The sequence below is a fragment of the Lutjanus erythropterus genome, chromosome 24, assembly GCF_056507025.1.
Source record: "Lutjanus erythropterus isolate fLutEry1 chromosome 24, fLutEry1.hap2, whole genome shotgun sequence".
NCBI classification, from domain to species: Eukaryota; Metazoa; Chordata; class Actinopteri; order Lutjaniformes; family Lutjanidae; genus Lutjanus; species Lutjanus erythropterus.
The window spans coordinates 7,088,540-7,108,391 of record NC_139340.1 but is presented as its reverse complement, the minus strand read 5'-3'; the positions used below and the strand labels follow the sequence as shown (position 1 = coordinate 7,108,391).

The 19,852-nt window shown below is 40.7% G+C and overlaps 1 protein-coding gene across 5 annotated transcripts in view; it reads left to right on the top strand.

Annotated features, from left to right (window-relative positions):
* LOC146304607 (receptor tyrosine-protein kinase erbB-4-like) overlaps positions 1-19,852 on the top strand; it is a 319,877-nt gene that overhangs the window by 235,136 nt on the left and 64,889 nt on the right. For all 5 annotated transcript variants that reach the window (XM_084713356.1, XM_084713357.1, XM_084713355.1 and 2 more), the window contains exons 13-16: positions 1,273-1,405; positions 7,180-7,273; positions 11,365-11,519; positions 17,800-17,844. In XM_084713356.1, coding sequence (XP_084569482.1) covers positions 1,273-1,405; positions 7,180-7,273; positions 11,365-11,519; positions 17,800-17,844 — 427 coding nt within the window. The remainder of the gene's footprint in view (positions 1-1,272; positions 1,406-7,179; positions 7,274-11,364; positions 11,520-17,799; positions 17,845-19,852) is intronic.

Here is a 19,852-nt window from a genome sequence, read left to right as displayed (position 1 = left end):
ATGGACCACTGTAGTTTTTCTTAGTCCTGCCAGGCTGCGATTGATATCATTAGCCAGTTAATGAGTGTGGTGTGTGTGTTAGAAATCGATTGATAGGGCCTTACACAGGCCTCTTCATTAGGCTCAACCCTTCTGTCTACCATTGACTGTTCAGCTGTTTACAAAGGGCTGTCCCCCCACCGGGCGACACTCCCGGGGACGTGGATGTCACTCACCGGATGGAGGACACGCTGAGTCTGATGAGCAGCATCGATTGTTGTGGTTCGACTGGAAAAAAAGGGCTTAGGGTTCTGGTCGGGGCGGTCTTTAATGACGGAGGTGTGGGGAATACCAATGTTTACTCACACAGCTGGGCAGCCCGCAGTTCCACCAACACACACATGCAGGAAGATGCACACACTCACTTATATCCTGAGCATGACACACACAGACCATAACAATCGGGCACAAACGCAAATACATGCTTTTTTCCTGTAAATTGTTGGTCTTTACAGAGTAATTTATGTGCTGCGTCATGTTTCCAGTATGCTTGAATTGCTTTATGTTTGTGAGTGTGTATATGCAGGCTGAAGTAGTGTGTGTCACTGCAAGTGTGAATGCCTCAAAGGGATAATTCAGATTATTTGAAGTGGGGTTGTATGAGGTACTTATCTGGTATGAAAGCTAAGCAATGTGCTGCTGTGGACAGGGTCAGCATCAAAATGTATTTTAGCCACTTTTCACTGCTTTACCTCACAATCAGACAGCGTTTTCCAATGAGAAACTGCTGTTTTATGAGCCAAATATCGGTCACTCTCACTCAACCAGACTCCATTGACAAAATCAGTAATTCTACCTCACAGAACACAGGAGTTGTTGGTCTCCTGCTGCCTTGATCAGTTAGTTTGTTTGTGTTATTGTGTGACTTAAGAGTTTTAAAATGGTCATTTGGATTCACTGAAGTCACACAAAGACACAAACAAACTAACCAATAGAGGCAGCTGTAGACCAGCAATCCCCTGTTCTCCGAAGTAAAATGACTGATTTCGCCAGTGGAGAGAGAGAGAGCAATATTTGGCTTATATTATGCCGGTTTCCTGTCAGAAAAGGCTGTCTGACAGCAAAGTAAAGCAAAGGAAATATTCTAAATATTGTGTACACTTAAACTGCCAACCGGTTTCTTCTGTATGTGATACACAGACTAACGATAAGTACCTAATAAAACCCCACGTATCTGTCCCTTTATCCCATCTGTGTCAGTATATTTCATTTGCTTCCTCTCTCTCTCCACAGCTCAGCAGCGAATGGTTTGTGACCGGATGTGTTCGGATGACGGGTGCTGGGGCCCAGGGCCCGACCAGTGTCTCTCCTGCCGATATTTCAGACGGGGCCGCACCTGCGTCGAGTCCTGCAACCTCTTTAACGGGTGAGCATGCACAAACACAGTTTATTTTTTTCATCTTTCTCTCCTTTTCATGCGTTCTTCGCAACAAGTGTCCAGTAGTATGTTTGAGGTGATCTGACATAAATCTTTAAAATGAGTGTTTTCCTGAATGTCAGATCATTATGGTTCCAGAAGCTCACATTAATTCCCATGCAAACATTCATACCTGACAGGCAGATGAAATACAATCAATTTAAACAGCTTTGACGCGTGAGAATGAAGTCAAAACATTCTCAGAGGCTCTGGAGGAGGAGAGTCTAATTGCTGATTGGCATGAATGTAATGAGATGAACCAATAAGGAATCTCACACTGTGAAACGTTTAACGTGAACATTAAAGGAACATTTGGCCGCGTCTTACATCCATTGTCCAAAATCAATTTGAATATATTGTAGGATCACTGTATTTTATTACAAATTGCCCATTTAGGCTGACAGACAAAAGTGTTTACTGCTCCGAGCTGGGAAATGAGTGGCATTTGCGACAAAGGCGCTTAGAGTGTCCTCACAGTTCACTGATGTTCTGTTTTCTGTGTGAATAATTGCATTCAGGTCATTGCTTTATGCTGCCTAGAGGCACATCAAAAAGATCACTGCCAACTCACCTGGGGAGAAACACTTCTTTGTAGATGTAGTTTCCAGCCTTTTGTGCTACTCTTGAATGAACAAGGAGATGTTATGAATCACAACACTTGAAAGCATCCATCTAAAATAAGACCATGCCGTACGGCGTACGCCACAAGATAAATATGACTTTCTCGCGAGCGGTGATGTCAAGCTCGTGTTTTCCGTCCCCCCGGGGGGGGAAAAAGGAGAGAGTGCGCGCGTACGTGTGCGAGGTTGCGTGAGAGTGAGCAACCCCTCGGTCATGTTGACTTGTTGCTGGTCCTTTTCCGCCGCCGTTTGTGGGAGGGAAGCTTTGAAGTTGCCGGGAAAAACAGCTCACAGCAAAGGCTTTGAAGAAGACTGGCGAGGAAGAGATGCGTGGCAGGGCGCCGCTGAGGCTCACTTGTTTCCTATACTGTAAATACAGTCAGGCGCTGTGATGCATTGCAAGTAACAGGCCTTTTTTTGCTTTGTGTCACTGGCCTGAACCTGATTCAGAATGTCCATAACCTAAAGGTTTACTTGCCAAGCTCCAAGGAAAATGTATATTTGGCAGATAAAGGGTAGCTTTTTGAGAAGGAAACCTTGAATAACCTGGATTTTTCCCCTGGTGGCGACTACTATATGCTTCCTGTCTCATTCAAGACATTGCAAAACTTGATTTGTAGTGCAAATCTGTGTACTTCTTGCCAAAGTGATTAACCAGATATAGTATATTAAGAAAATTAGACCCTATTTTCAATGTGAGTGAGACTACACCAGGACATAAAAAGAAGAAATAAAATAGAAAAGACAGAATACGTATGGCCAAAGTGAGTCAGAAGAGGCTTTAAATTAGATTCTTAAAATGACCCTAGAGAGCAAACTTTCAGCCTTTAGAAAAGCTTTAAGTTAATTCCAAGAATAAGCATGAAATCTGCTGGTAGTTTTGTCCAGTTTGGAGCTAATCAGCCCCTTTGACCGTGGAGCAAAACTGATTTCTTGCCACTAACATCACCGTCGACATGGAGACTCACAGCACAGTGGGAAGACAAAGTTCGAGCAGAATCCAGAAATTCTAATCTAATACTGAAGGGCTTTTTGTGAATGAAAATATACAGTACCAGTGCTCATAAAGTATAACAAAGAGTGGATAAGGTTTGTTCTTTTATACAGTAGGATGTTTGGTGCAATACCTGTCAGCAGTGATAAAATGGTGAGCCTTATCTCAGGTTTGGTGGCTGCTGCATGTCTAAATATAACATCACCCTAATCTAGTACAGACAGAGAGAGACTGTTTCAGCGGTTTCTTATTTTACAAGACAGTGAATAAAAAAAAAAAACAGGCCATTCTTCAACACAGACAGCCAGGTTTCATCTGCCACTTTTGTTACACTGAACTTTAGAAGTGATTTTGTGCCCTGGTATTTTTACTTCGGCTATGTTTAGGGCCCTTTCACCCATGCCATTACCCGCCTCATTTGGTCCAGACCATCAGACTTTTCAGTTTGAACCTCCCCCAGAGCTTTTATTTTTTCAGAATCAGTTGGAATAAACTCACAAAAATTCTGATACTAAACAATTAGTTGCTGCATCAACTTGATGCAATGTGATGAGGCCCTAAAACTGCTATTTAAATGTCTGGTCACCACTTTTAAATGTGATTTTTTTTCCCCTGTGTGGGAGTCAGATGAATTCCCTCTGAAGGTACTGGGGGATAGTCGATGTCACAGGGTTCACTAGTAATGGAAGAAAAGGGATTCTGCAAAATACCCCGGAATCCAGAGAGGGGTTTTTCCTGAGTATTTCAGACTGTGACACATATGTGAGGAAATCCATGTTGGATACGCTCTGATCATGGCGTTTTAGGATGTCAAATCCGAATCATACTTTATCTCCTGATTGGGACCACTTTGACAGAAAATACTAATATTTTTCTGATATGACTGATGCTGTATTTCTTTTTTTTTGTGCCACACATGCTTCAATAGGAAAGAGTGATGACATGCCACAGATTTGGTCATATTCTAGCCAAGATCACACCTTTCAATGTATAATATAATATGATGTTTTAATATTAGATGTACCTGGACACAGTATACTATAGGAGGCAAATGCTGACTTGGTATTTGACCCAGTATAAACGCCCCAAATATGATGAGTGCATGAGCATTTAACACTTTTCAAATGTTGCCTGACCATCCAAAAAAACTACTAAGTTATAGACCAGGAGTTTGCCATCACCAGTTGTGGAAAAATGTCTGTGGAGAAGAAGATTATTGCTGTCAGTATGATTTCTTAAGTGTTGAGAATTGTGTTTCATGACAGTATGGTATCATCTGCATAATATATGATATAAATAGTGGATGCTATCCTTACTTTTTGTACTCTTCTATGACATATACAGAATGATTGGTTGGCTGGAAATCTTGGTTTTAGTTACTGTATATGGGATTCTACAGTGTGCAGCATAAACTGACTTAATATCTGCTTAGTTCTGAATATATTGTATTGGTCTGTATATCTCTAAAGAATTTGCTGTTAGCTCATTAAATATGTTTTGAGGTTCGTGATTTTAAACCTTAAGATTCCTCGCCTCGCCCTCGTTATACGTCTCCATTCTTAATGAGGAAAGGCGCTAATTCCCTTTAGTTTATACGTCTGTTGAATAAAACAAAGGAGGCGCAAAAGGAGTGCGAGAGGGGAAAAGAAAACGTCTGAGATGGTGTCCACTGGGGTTAGGGGGAGGGGGGGGGGGCAGCGGATTAGGGAGGCGTTGAAAGTGTTTAATTAAAAAAGTTGCTCCGGTGGGTCGGCCATGCTCTGGGTTGCTGGAGGTTTGGAGGTCTGAACAGTGGCCGCAGTCCTGCTTAAATTCCTGCTAAAACAGGGCTAATCCCCCATCAGGCCGTCCCCCGATGGGGCCTTGGCGTACACTTCCAGCCGTGAAGGGGGCCAATCAGGAGGAACGGCTTTGACGGAATGGAAATGACCCTAGAGAGCACCGCTGCCGAGGTCTTTGTCTCTCATCCATTCTCCTCCATGTATTTTTTCCCCCCTCAACCAACAAAAGAGATATCTCTCCACTGCCTGGGCCCTTTTCTAAAGGATTCCCCTGGACGGAGCTTCCAGGAGAGAAATCTAATTTATTTTGGAACAAGGGAAAGAAAGACCAGGGAGAAATGCAAAGAGAGCAATGGGAGTTTCCTTTTGAGTCCACTGAAAACATTATTAATAAAAGGCCACTCTGTGATACTGTATATTTGGGTGTTGAAATGAACTGCTGTGAACACGATGAACCATTAGGACGGTTAAAAAAATGCCCTGACATTAAAGGTCAGTAATAAGGAAATCTAGAGCTTTATCTTCACTTTTATTGGCCTTTAATGTGATACAGTTGAACTCAGGAGTGTCAGAATGTCTCTTTTCTTTTTCCAGCTTTTAGAACCACCAAGTTTTCATCTAATATTCACCACATGAAAATGCATAAAACACACATACCCGCAGGAGATCCAACTTTTTCAGTGCAAGATCACATAAAAAACAGCTCACATGGAGGGAATCTGTTGAATCTTTATTCCTCCCGAGTAGCATCACATGCAAATACAAACAAAACACACACACACACACGCAGAGCCACTCTCATTATTTCGCAGAGTGTGAGAAAGGGGCTCGTTTGTAACTGGGCGAATCCGCCTCTGAGGAATGTCTGTCCTCTGCATCGGTTGATCGATCGCTCTGATGTGAAAAGTGGTTTTGATCGGCGGCGGTTGTTATTGACAGCAGCCATCCTCCGCTCGCCAGAGACGCCGCACTTCAAAAAACTGAGATAATACGCTGATTCTGACACAAACAAAGGAGGGGGGCGGATTTATAGATCTGGCGCATGCACACACACACACACACACCACACCCATATACACATATAAGGATTCAACAGTATGGCCTGAGGCACTGTGCAGCTCCTGTCGGTGTAATTGCAGAGGATAAACCCGATATTGAGCTGTATTGTTTACCTCCTTTAGTCCTTCACAAGTCTAAGCGGAAAAAACAAAACCGTGAACTTGAATGCATTGCTCTCGCTGGCTAAATAAAGGGGCTGGTAAAGGTATAGACAGCAGAATTAGTGGACGGAGCTTCCAGGTCTAAAAAAATGAAACCAAATGCCTTAAACCTGCATTCTTTCTTTCAGAAATCTGAATTTAGTGTACTGTTTCGTTATAATACGAGAAAGATCCTTAAGATATCCATGGAAAGATTGCGACCAGGCATTTCTGGTTTCCAACGGAGCCTCCTGAAACTCAGATCAAACCGTAAAAATATGGATCAAAATGCTGCTGCTAAATTGCCTATTCCTCATTTAAAATGTTTTCAGACACATAATTAGCGCACTGTTTGATTGTAAACTGAAAAGAAACGAGATTGCCTCCATTGCGTTTGGTTTGTGTTGCAAACATGGCGACCCCATGATGCCAAACCTGAGGCCACAAACGGATGGGTGTGGTCACGATGGCTCCATCCCCTAATTATTCGACTGCCTATGGTTAGAGCTGCACAAGCTGCAATCATTATTGGATTTTAACAGTATGAATTTCTCTGACTCACCTTTTTTCTTTCATCAGTGCGCGCCCGTCTGAAGCTTTCTTCTTCTCGTGCTCATACACTCCCCCTGTACCTCCCTCTTCACCCCATCCAAAGCAAACTTCTGCCCCTCTCCTCCTCTGCCATCCTTCCCTTTTTCTCATTCCCTCCCACCAGCTCTCCTCTCCTCCCTCTGCGCATTCCCTCGTGTTTGCCCATGATTTAAAAAGCTGTTCATTATTCATGGGCCTTCTCTGTTAACATATTGACCATACTAAGCCTTTAACTTGATCAAATAGTCTTAGGCGGCTCGCTGCCCTGCATGCCCCTCTACCAGAGGGCACTCCAGCAGCCAGAGCGAGAAGAAATCTAAAGACGGGCATGAGTAAATGAAGGTGTACTCTTGCTTTCTTGATGCTGTATCACGTGTTGGTTTAAAATCAAAAGGATCCTATGTACGGCTTGTGCTCATATACACACAGCACACTTCAAAATCCTCCCTCAGCAGGATCTTAATCAATATTTCAATGCGGGTACGCTCTCAAATCTATAATACATGCATCTCTATCTCGATTTCCCTATCTCTACCAGGGAAGTGCGTGAATTTGCCAATGGATCTGTGTGTCTGGAGTGTGATAGCCAGTGTGAGAAGATGGATGGTAACACCATGACATGTCTCGGCCAGGTAAGAACCCACTTCACGCACTCTCAAACTTGCTTTTCACGTATAACGATACTTTCTTGGAGTCGACTTTTCACTTTCAGATTAAAACAGCTCCTCTCATTTTTCCTCTCATATCTCGTGCGTGCTAAAGTGGATTTCCCACTTATTTTGTGTGAGTCTATCGGTCTTGTGCGCAGGATTTCAGGAGATATAAGTGCTGTGTTTGCAAAGGTGAATGGTAGGTTAATGGGAGGAATGATAAACTACTGTGGCTACTTTTGGAGGCATGGTTTTGGCAAGCGCGCACACACACACACACATGCGCACACACGCTCAAAACAGCAAAATGAGATTAGTTTCTGACCTTCCCGTAAAGTCACTGTTAGAATATCGGATGTGATCACACCACGACTCTCCAAAATGTTACAATTTCCCTTTAAAATGTCAGAAGAGATGCACACGTCTGCACACATGCACTCAAAAAACACATGCATCCATAAACATGAACAGTATGTTCAACATGGACGGGCTTTTTTACAGCTTTTATTCCTTGTGAACGCACCCTCAGGCCTGTAAAAAAAAATTAAAATAAATCAATCTGGAAGCAAACACATATTCTGGTCTCAACAAGCAGACATGCAACATCTAGACGTTGCTTTCTTTTTAAGATTAAGTCCCGTAATATTCTGCATTTTTTATCATCAACAGTTTCTACAGAACGACCAAAACCATTGTTGTCCAGAAAGTATGAAGCACTACCCTGGGGGCGAGAACTCTCAATGCACTGAAGCCGAAGAAAACACGCAAATACTGAGGAAAACATCTTCAGCACTTTGACAACACGCGCTTCACATTTAGCATTTAAAAATCTGCGAAAACAAGAAAATTTAGACACAAGCTTACGGATTCAAAATAAAAATGCGGCATCGAGATGTAAAAATACAAGCAAATACAGAAACGCTCACAGTCTTAGAGTGACAGAAAGTACTGGAATGTAGTACAATCTTAATTAACTTGTACTGTACTCAAGTATTTCAATTTTGTGCTACTTTATAATTCTACATTTCAGAGGTAAATATTGTATGTTTGCTCCACCACATTTATTTTAAAGCTTTAGCTACTAGATACTTTTCAGATTAAACTTTTTTACACAAAACAAACATTTTAGAAAATATGATACAGTATTACACATAACATGTGTGAGTAATAAATATAATATCATTATATCAGTATATATGTAATATAATGATATAGCAATGTCGGGGGACGTTCTGCACATTTACTTTCTTATATTTTTGAATTTTGCTGATTAACTCTTCTTTAATCATCACCCATGTCCAAAGAAACCCCGTCCTTTGCCCGTACCTTCTTATTTTCTCATTCTGCTGTGCTCAGGACGCTTTAAAAACCCAAAACGTCGGTATTCAGTATCCTGGGAATGAGACCGGTGGGTTTACAAAGAGAAAATGATGACTTCACCCTTAAACTTTGAATACATGGCTTTAACTCGTCATGGAAGTGTTATAATGGTACTTTTTCTGAGGTGACTGATGGGAATACTTGATCCACCACTGGCGGTATACTTAAAATAATGTTGGAAAGATGCTATGCTGGTTAGCTTTTTTTCCAAACTTTAATAAAGTGAGTCAACTGGAAGGTTTTCAAATGACCTCTGCTTTACTTTTTTTGACATTTGCAGTTAATATTTTTTATTCTTCATGCAGTCTACAATATGTGTTGATTAAATTGCTTGTGTTTCATTTATTTTGGTGACAGCCTTGAGCTCTTTTTTATCACAATAAAAAGATCAACTCTGGCTCTGTAGTTAATTTTGAGTTAAACTGCCCCGCTGCCATAAATAATGAATAGTTCACCAGTTGTGTGTTAAGCTGCGGCTGAAAATAATCCCCAACAGATATTTATTTACTCCTGTTTGAGTAATATTTGCTAAAAAAAAAAACCCACAACACTGCTTAGCTGTCTTAAGAAGTGACGTAGCCTCTTTTAAAAATGAAGAATATCTGTGACCTTTTTTTAAAGATTTAGGGATGAATGTGCTTGTGTTTAAATGCCACAGACGGTACAGGGAGGCAGACGAACACGCTGTTGTTGTTTTTTTTCCCTAAGATTATCTTACTTCGTCAGGGGTCGTGAGCCAAAAAGGTTTCAAACAGAAGCTAATTTTACATTTGTAGTGTTACGCCGCAGAAAGTCGTATCTAATGTGCTGCATGACTTGGTTTGTGGAATTTAGTCGTTGTGTGAGTAACCTTTTATGACTGTCCCTCGAGACGGAGAGTAAGAGATGAATAGAGAGCGGCTGAGACTCCTCAAGGATGCACAGAGGCTGCTGACTTTGAGATGCTGGTCACAGTTGAGTAGTAAATAACACCAGAGTCAATCATCCACAGGCGCTCTCGCACACAAATACGCATGCATACGGCGCGCACAGACATACTCGAATGCGCTCCGACATCTGTATGCGGTCGCGCTCGCGTGCACACATGCATACGCGCGCGCACATGCAAAGTGAGAATAATGTTTATTGATGGCATGTGTCTGAATGTGTCAAACCGGGAGAGGCTGTCCATCAGGTCACTGCGGTCGTCATTAGCAACAGGGCGCCAGAATGCAGCCCTCTTCATACATACAGTCTTGCACACACACACACGCACATCTTTTCCAGACGTGGTTGAAGTACACACGAAGTACAGATACAGTTTTACTGGCTGTTTCCGTGCCAAGCTTAACCTCCACAGTCTGTCTGTTTCCTCTTGTTATGTCTTTTTGGTTGTTTTCCGTCTTGCTGCGTCTTTTATACCATTTTCATCTTGTTACGTTGTTTATTTTTTGTTTTGTCTTTTACATTTTGTAACTTCTTTTTTGTCTCGTGTCTTTTTCATCTTGTTACGTGTTTTTTGTCTTCTTACATCTTTGACATCTTGTTTCTTCTTTTTTGTCTTGTTTTGTCTGTTTCATCTTGGTTCGTCTTTTACGTCATTTCCGATTTGTGACATCTTTTTCATCATTTTCGTTTTGTTACTTTTTTTATGACATTTTTCATCTTTTTAGGTCTTTTATGTCTTTGTCTTGTCATGTTAAGTGTTTTGCGTACTGTTTCATCTTCTAGATCTTGTTGCAGCTTTTTTGTTTTAGTCTTTTTTCTCTGGTAATGTCTTTTAGGTCTTGTCATGTATTTTACATTGCTTAAGACGTTTGTAGTTTGTTATGTCTTTTTCATCTTGTTGCAGCTTTTTTGTCTTTTACGCTGTTTATTGTCCTCTGTGTCTTTACGCTGTTTTTGTCTTTTACATCTTTGACTTATGTCTTTTGCATAGTTGTGTCTTTTACATCTTGTTACATCTTTTATGTCTTGTCAAGTCTTTGTTGTCTTGTTATGTTCTGGAGCTGTTTTTTGACTTGTGTGTTGTGTTGTGTGTTCTTGTCCCATCAAAAATAAATACCCACGTAAAGTAGCGACTGCTTCAAACACACATGCACACACGTAAACTCACACATCAGGTACACCATCAGTTATTCTCTCACACACACACACACACACACACACACCACGCTCCATCTTGCTTATTCATGATCCCGCTGCAGCTGAGCTCAGTTACCACTTGTCATCTCCTCCATCACATTCGATGCGCCGCACTTTGACATGACTTGATTCCTTATGCATTTTGCCAATTTTAACAGGGGCTGCAGCAGAATACACTCTTGGCAATTTTGCTCCACACATTATAAATTATACATGTGTGTCCCGCCTGCTACATTAGCCATGCTAGGAAGTGAGCAAATTGACATGATTCACCAGGTTTGAATTTGATTCTCTTCAATTGTACTCTCTCCTCTCATACATTTCTCTGTATCTCCATTCTTTCCTTTGGCTCAATCTCATTCCATTTTCTCTAACTTTATTTTTTCCTGCTGCTTTCCTTCACCTCTTTGCCCATCATTTTGTCTTACATTTCCATCTAATCGCTTCACTGCTCCTTCCGCCTCTTTCTCTTTATTCATCCCTTGTCCACCACCACCTCCTCCTCCTCCTCCTCCTAACCCGTCCTCTCATCTCTCCTCCTCCTCCTTGTTCTGCCTCTCTCCTCTCAGGGCCCGGACCAGTGTGTAAAATGCCTCCACTTCAAAGATGGACCCAACTGCGTGGAGAAGTGCCCCGATGGGTTGCAGGGGGCCAACAGTTTCATCTTTAAGTACGCCAAGGCCAACAACGAGTGTCATCCCTGCCATGCCAACTGCACCCAGGGGTAAGAGAAGGGATGACTTGTAGAGATGTGTGTCTATGTATAAAAATTAATGCATTTCTTTAAAGCATTTGCTCGCCTTCGTAGTCCTCAGCGTCTTCTGGCTTAGGTGCTTTTATGCTGTTAAAAGAATCCCAGAGACATACTGCATTGGACATGAGCCGCCTCCCTCCCAAGGAGAGAAAAGAAAGAAAAAGAAGATGACTTAATCTTGCGGCTGCTAGATTCCCCGACCTGTAGCAAGCTTCTGGGGTCCCTTCGGTCAGGGGCAGAATGCATTGACCCTCAAGGCCATGTGGAGTACAGTGCAGATGAACTATGAATGAAGGGATGGGTGCAGAGAGACAGTGGCTAGAGGGGAGATGGGAAGCAAGAGGGGTTGTACACTGGGAAAATGTAAGAGAAGAAAGGTTGCAAGCGAAGGAGTAGGTGGAAGAAGCACTTTTAAGAAGTGTTTCTGTAGAAAAACACATGCTGGCTGGAACAAAGAGCACCCAAATCCTCTGTGATCACAGGACGTCACAAATCAAAACATCTCCTGCAGCAAAAGGGCACCTCAAGAGCTTCGAGCGGGCATAAAATTATCCTAAAATATTTCATGAGTCTGCAGCAGAATGTTGCATCTGCACTGGAGAATCCAAAAAGCCCAGATTTACCTCATTATAGAGTGTTTATTGTAGCTACAGGACAGAGCTCTCTCTGTGCAACATTGCAAACAAACAACAACAAAAAAAAAGATAATTGACCTATTCTGCTTACACCAGAACAATAAAGAGAGAGCTTGCAGTACTCACTGTCAAAAACAATTAGGTTTTCTACCCTGTTTGGTACTTCACACAAACAAGAACAGTTGTTAGGAGAGTCTAGTGCTGAAACAACTAGTCATTTAATTGGTTTGCCCGTCAACAGAAAATGAATCTATTGTTTAAGCAAAAGTGACTAACTTAAAGTCTTAAAATCTTTGAAAACTGAATATGCTAAAACATGACTTTGGGCCCTTAGTAATAAAAATATAGATCATTGCTTGGAAGTGTGATGTACATAACAGATTTCTGACTGCAGGAGTCCACATGGTCTCAGAGACTTCAAAACAAACCTGAAAATAAAATCACAGCTTCGCTACCACCCGTCTTTTCCTCTACACAAACAACCTTTAATCCAGAGGCCAAAGCAGGACAAGTCTTCAAAAGCATGAGAGGCTGTAGACACAAAGAAAATTTACCTTCTTTGTATACCAACATGCTGGGTTTATGTCTTCATCCCTTCGTCTTTTGATGTCAGCGTGGCTCTGACTTTGAACGTGAACCTGTTCCTTTTTTTTTTTTCACTCCAAACTGGGAGCATACCATCAAGGAAGCAGCTGAACCAGTGGGGATGGTCAGGAAACAGAGGGGATGGAGGGTGAGGGGCTGAGGTAGACAAAGTCAGAGCGCTGAAACCTAGCAACAGGACTGAAGATATGATCCGCGGTGAAAAGGGACTGAATGCGCTGTCTCACATCGCAGGTCATTTTATTTGTTGATGAGTGTTGATAATCTCAGTGCAGCTTTAAAGAGGCAGAGTTGAAGGTAAAGCAGTGGTGGACACAGGCTGTCTGAGGGGCAGGGGTGAAAAAAATAAAAAGGACACCACCTCTATGCAGTAGGCCAAAAACATTCATGATAATAAAAAAAAAACAAAGGGGCATATTTAAGTATGTAAAGGCATATAGAGGCTATATAGTATGTAGAGAAGCACTGCATTGTGTTTTCTGCACTGGAAGGACACTTTACCACATTTTGTCCACTAGAAGGGCACTTTAAAGGGCACATTTCGAGGTTTTGTCTACAAGAGGGGCACCTTAGAAAGTACTGTACAACATTTTGTTCACTAGAAGGGCGCTTCAGAGGGCACTTAATCACATTTTGACCACTAATAGGGCACTTTAGAGGGCACTTTACCAGATTTTGTCTACAAGAAGGGCACCCTAGAGATTACTTTACCATGGTTTGTCCATTAGAAGGGCATTTCAGAGGGCGCTTTGCCAGATTTTGTCTACAAGAAGGGCACTTTAGAGGGCACTGTACCACATTTTGTGCACTGGACGGGCACTTATTGCATTTTATCGGTTTCCAAGAGGGCAGTACTTTTGTGTCATGTTCGAATATCCACCCTTTAGCCCCACCACCAGCACCACTACCCCCTACCCCCTTCCCTAAGTCAACCTGTGGGGTAAAGAAGGAGACCGAAAAGACAAGATATATTTAAAAAAAACAGAAGGGAGAAAAGGAAGAAAGCAGAGAACATAGATTAGACTTTATAATTCTTTCCATGACAGCTTTCACTCACACAGACGCCTGTTTCTGACTCTGTGAACACTAATCTGTCGTTGGCATGACAACACCTCCATCATGCCTTGTCATCTTATCCTGCCCTCCAGCCACAGGGTGCTCTGGATTAACGCCAAGACACACGCCGAGGCCGGGTATTTGAGGCTGCGAGCCAAAGTGAGACATTGCAGAGGTCGGAGGTCAGTGTCAGGAAGAGAATAGCTCCCTTACAGCCGCTAAAGGGTTTGTATATCACTGAAAGACACTTCAGTACGGCACACAATTAAACCAGAAGGCGCATCACTCGATCCTCAAGAGGAGGCGCGAAGGGAGAGATGTGTGCATGAGGAGAAAGGGACCAGTCCCTGCAGGTGTTCTGAAAACAACAGGAAGTTAGATTTTGTAGTTTGGTCTGATGATTGGGCCACTTATCAACATACTCTGATCATAGACTCTGATAGAGCAATACAATCATATTTAAATCAATAAAATCATTTTAAAATTCATAGTAAGGAGCTGTGTAATAAGCTTGATAATGCGCAGTGAGTCACCTGGTTTATTTAGCAATAATGACCCCTTCACTGTACATTGTCCCTTATTTAACCACCATTTAATCATAACCCTTCTTTTCAGAGTCACAACTCAGTCAGATCAGAACACACAGACAAAATACACACATTTTTAGATTCAGTGCGACTTAAACTTTCCATCAAAATTATCTCTCTAATTATCTCTGTTGTTCATCATGCATAAATGTCAGTAATTCTGTGTAGAAATGATAGAAAAAAGACACTCCATCTGCATCTACTATATAATGTTCTTCACTATTAAAGTATTCCAGTGAGAGCTGTCTCAAAATCCACGGGGACATTGTGAAAAGAAGTTGCTAATAGCTCATTCGACATACTCTAAATGGTACCAGTGTGTTAGTTATTGTAGTTTGGCTCACTGATTTGGCTGCATATTCTCACAATATACATCACTCTCCTTCTTTTCATTTTCTAACTTAGTCAAGTCTGATCACACAGACACAAAATGCATATTTTTAGATCCAGCGTCTCTGACACTTTCAGTCCACCAAAGTGATGCAACATATAACATCAGAACTTTGTTGAAAATTACCATGTTTTTAAGTTATTAATATCATCAACGTAATCCAGTAATAGTCTGTACAGAAAACAGATGACTGCTTGAAAATCACTGTGTTTTTAACTTTTTTGTACTATAAAAGTAATCCAGTGAAAGATATTATACTTTAAATTGTGCCAGATGTGGTAGTTTGGCTCATTTGACTGCTTATCAGCCCATGGAGGCCATTAAGGCACTTTAACTTAATTCCCACTTTTTTTTTTGCGCATCTTCTTTTCAGAGTCATAAATCTGAACACAAATACACAATACACATATTTTTAGATTCAATGTGACTTACGCTTTCCATCATCATCATCATCATTATCTCTAATTTCCACATGAATAAACATCAATATTTCTGCTTAGAAATAATAGAAAAAAGCTTATTTGGAATATTTTAATAGTGACAATTTGTCAAAATACATACAGTTATAGGCTAAAGTGAACATCACTAATTCTCAAATCAAGAGATGATGAAATCAAGATGAGAACTTAAATTAATGCAGGCTTTAAAAAAAAGTCTCAAGTAATAGCCCAGAGCATTCGCTATATTTCTTGTTTGCATCCTCCCAGGCATTATAAGATCTATAGTTCCATAACATGATCCCACAAATAGTATTAAGAGTCCCACTGTTGTTTGAGGAAGGGGCCTGTTGACCCCTGCTCTACCTTACCGAGAAAAGAAAAACAAATATATAGAAAGATGCCGTGATTATGGAGCAGTAAAACTGTTTAAATAAAAGAAAAATATGTACTGTACCTGCCCCATGAAGTTTATTGTCAGACCAGTTCTTTGTTCTCCAGTGATCCAGGGAGGAAACTATGTGGCTAATGTGCACACACATACACTCAAACACACACCCACGTACACACTACATTGGATATAGACACTGATTGCTCGCTAATTAGCTATTTGGTGCACCGTTTAATTGACAACGAAGTGACTTTGGAGGAGCCACAGTTGTCACCCGCTTTAATTCCAAAGTTAGCCTGCTCTCCTAATTTGCTATGTAATTTGTTGTGTCTCGCGTGCTCGTGCAGCTTGCACACACGCACACAGACACACAAACAGACACGCAGAAGCATTCAGAAACTGTTCTCCTGTGTCTATCCTGCTGTTCAGAGTCCTCCACTCAAGGAGCTAGAATTAATGAGCAGCTAAGAGTCTGCTCTAATCACTTCCTGCTTACCTAATGCTAAAAACTCCACTTCTGTTATCAGCACTACCTTCCAGTGGCTTTGATTGTTGAGGCAGGAACCGTCGTGAGTATTACTTGTGTTTGGGAAGAAGTGATTCTGTTAACGATGCTGAATCAGAGAGAGGAGGCCCTGAATCTGAGTCAAATTGAAATATTTAACAGGAGATTTGCATGTACGGAAATATGCATGCACTAAAAATACTAAAAAAAGAGTTATGTGTCTGGCCAACTGATGCAAGTCCAATATTCAGTCTACTTTTAGCTCTATTTTTGGTCTCCACCACTTCTTGAAGGAAATATGTGGCTCTTCAGCTACTAAATGCTCCACTGTGTTAACCAACTAACTGTGTTAGTCTGCTATTTGGTGTTGGATAGGTCTGATACAGGTGGGGGGTTTTTTGTTGTTGTAAGAGTGGACCAAAATGGTGAAGTTGCAGGTGAAATTTGCTAAAAGTCGCTAAAGAGCAGTTGGGATATATGCTGCCTTCAAAGAGGGTCGTGTTTTCTGTGTTCACAGGAAGAGTCTGTTTGAACGCCACACTCTCGTGGTATTCGTGACTCCGGGGGTGGAAATTTTCCGAGAGCTAGTTCCCAAGTTGTGATGCGTTTGCTGACGTCTTCAGAAGAGGCGGACCCATTCATCAACTGTCCTGGCAATTTCAAAATCACTATTGGTTTTTCATGGGTTAAAACAAAACATTGCTAATGGCAGCTTTTCTAAAAACTTGTCATGGATGCTGCAGTGTTTTTAGGCATTTTTTTTTTGCCCCCAAAAAGTTGAGTGTTTTTTTTTCTCTCTCTCTCTTTTTTGTTTGTTTGCTTTAAAAAAAAAAAATCAAAGGCACCTTGTGCCAGGAAGAATCAAGGAATGAAAACCGCACTGCTCGAAGTGAGCCTCAGGATTACAAACAAAACAGACTTTGCATTCACTGTTGTGTTAAATTTTGCGTTAATCCTGGCAGTCACAACATTGCAACTTTCTGGAGGGAGTGTGTGAGTTGGGCATGCAGCCTCTTTTAGTTCTTCCATTATACCTTTGCATTTCCTTTATGTTACCCGCTCGTTAACCTGCTATACCCTGGCAGTAATGTTAATGTGAGCTCTATCAGGCTGATACAGACAGAATATAATCATCTGCACACCGCCAACTATTCCTCATCATCAAACTTAACCTTATTTCTGTGTTTTATCTTTGAAGTAAGTGAAGTAAGGGACAAATACTCAATGGAGAAACAAATAGCCTTATTATACCTTGTTTCTAGATATTCTCACCACTTCAATAGGGGATATTAATTTTTAATAGGGCGCCTTAGTTTTCTTTGATTGAGATGTTTTCCGTTAATTTCCCCAAAGGTTTTAACGCCGCTTTGTTTTGAAAGTGCTTTGAGGAACCAGATGACGCAGATTTGTCTCTCTCAGTCCAGAACTCCATCTGAATATCACATGAAACAAACAGGAACAATGCTTTCCCGCCCGTACGCTTCTTCCTGTCATTTTGACAAGTGGTCAGCCGTGCTCTGGATTCAATTTTCCTCAGGTCCCTGCCCCGTGACAGCTGATTGACGTGGCAGAAAGACAACATGAGGTTTACTCATAACCTGTCCCTGATTTAATGGATGATCTCTCTGGTTTGTCTACCCTGCAGGTGCGTCGGGCCAAGACTCCAAGATTGCGTCGGGATGATGGACAGGTAAGGGATCTCTGGATAAATTTGTAATGTGGAGTTGGGAGACCACCATCAGATACTGCCACTACTCATTAAAATTTCTCATGATACTCATTAAAGAGAGTGCAGGCACTTTTGCGTTTTATAATTGATGGCTGATTAGGAATCTTTTGTTCTGGTCTAAACTTTATCTGAATCTTGAAGTCTAATTTCTGCCACTGTTAGTGCTTAATATGTGTCAGTGGAACCTCTGTGAATCAGCCTATTAGAAATTATTAATCATTAATTATTATCAGGGCCCTCATTGTAATTATTGTAAGATGAAGTGGTTGTGATTGTAGTGGAGATGAGAATAGAGAAGATTAATAGGCCTACCACTCTCATATGTGTCTGAATGAAGCTGGCATCAGGGGACAATTGACCCTTTCTAAGTCCTGCCCCCTTTCCCTTTGTGATCCAGTGACAGTTGAGCAATTTACCTCTGTCAGCTCTCTCCTCTCCAATTTTTTTTACTTAAATATTCTATGTGTTAGGCTAAAAGTGTCTATATTTCACATTTTAAACCTAACCTTTTTTTAACCTAACCTACCTAACCAAAAATGGTTAAAATAAATAAATAAATAAAATAAGTTGATGTTTTATGCATGTTAGGTAGCATAGTGAGGTTGCCAGGTAACCCTTAGAAATTCAATGCTAGATGCTATTTTGTAGGTTCAAACGGTATGTGAGATTTTGTAGAATCTGGGAAAATATCACAGTGTACACTCGCCACTACAGCAGCATATATATCCCACAATGCAGTGCAGTGGTGATAACAACATAACAGATGATGGCAGCTCTGGTATAACTTAATAATGCTTTAGTTTAAATTTAACTAAAGTTTCGCTTTGCAAGGCGTAAGAATTTAATTCATCATTGGCAGGGGTTACCATGGTTACACATCTCCAGCTCTCAGAAACATAAAACACACAGGGCAGTATATCTGAAAAGAGTTCACTTTATACAGTATGTTAAACATAATGTTGCATATGTAGTGTGTAGTCTGTGATTTGTTTTTACACTGATGCTAAGCCAAGTTAACCATCTCTTACCATTAGCTTCATATTTAACACACAGATACGAGAAAGTGCTATCAATCTACACCTCTAACTCTCTGCAACAAAGTGAGTCGGTGTACAATATTTTCCAAAATGTCAAACTATTCCTCGTTCATGACTCGAGACTTGACTTACTACGGATTTGTTGATTCCATAAAGACGTAACTGCTCTTGAGACTTAAAGGCTGAAATATTTATAAAAAGCTAAAATATTGAAGTGATACATTTTGACCTGGTTAAATCCCAAATCATAAAAAATAAATGGAGCAGTGACATAGACCTTGGCATATTTAAATATTACAGATATGCATTGAAAACACTTGGTCTCAGCTGTGTAAAATTAATCTTGACAACACTTTGAAAGGGAAATGTACACAAAATATAGCATATAGTACTCTGCATACTAATGTGACATATTTACATTTTGTACTTTTCCTGTAATGAATCATAACGTACGTTAAAGGAGAATATTTAAGACCCTGGTCCAAAAAGCAAGTTGGAGCCATAGATACTGAGCCCACAGAGCATAACATTATACTTTGACAATGACTGTCAGTTGTCTGTCAATGTAAAGTTAAGTTTTATTATCCTGAAAACCAAAACCCACTGCTCTGCACTGCTGGACTCCATTAACATTTTGCTCAATTAATTAATTAATTAATTAATAACTGTTATAAACACCTACTCCTTCTAAAAGGTTATTATGGATTTCTTACAATTCATATACAGACACTTATTCATCCAGATGAACATTCAGCATTAATTTAAACTCTGTTTAATGTGAAGCAGGCAAAGAAAAACACAAGATGTTGAAAGTCAGTATTTCAACTCAGCGTTTTTCCTTTATTTCTGATGCCATAGCACGGTCATTTTATGATACATTATGGTAAACTTATTACATATTTCTCCTTTAACAAAATGTTAATGCTTGCATA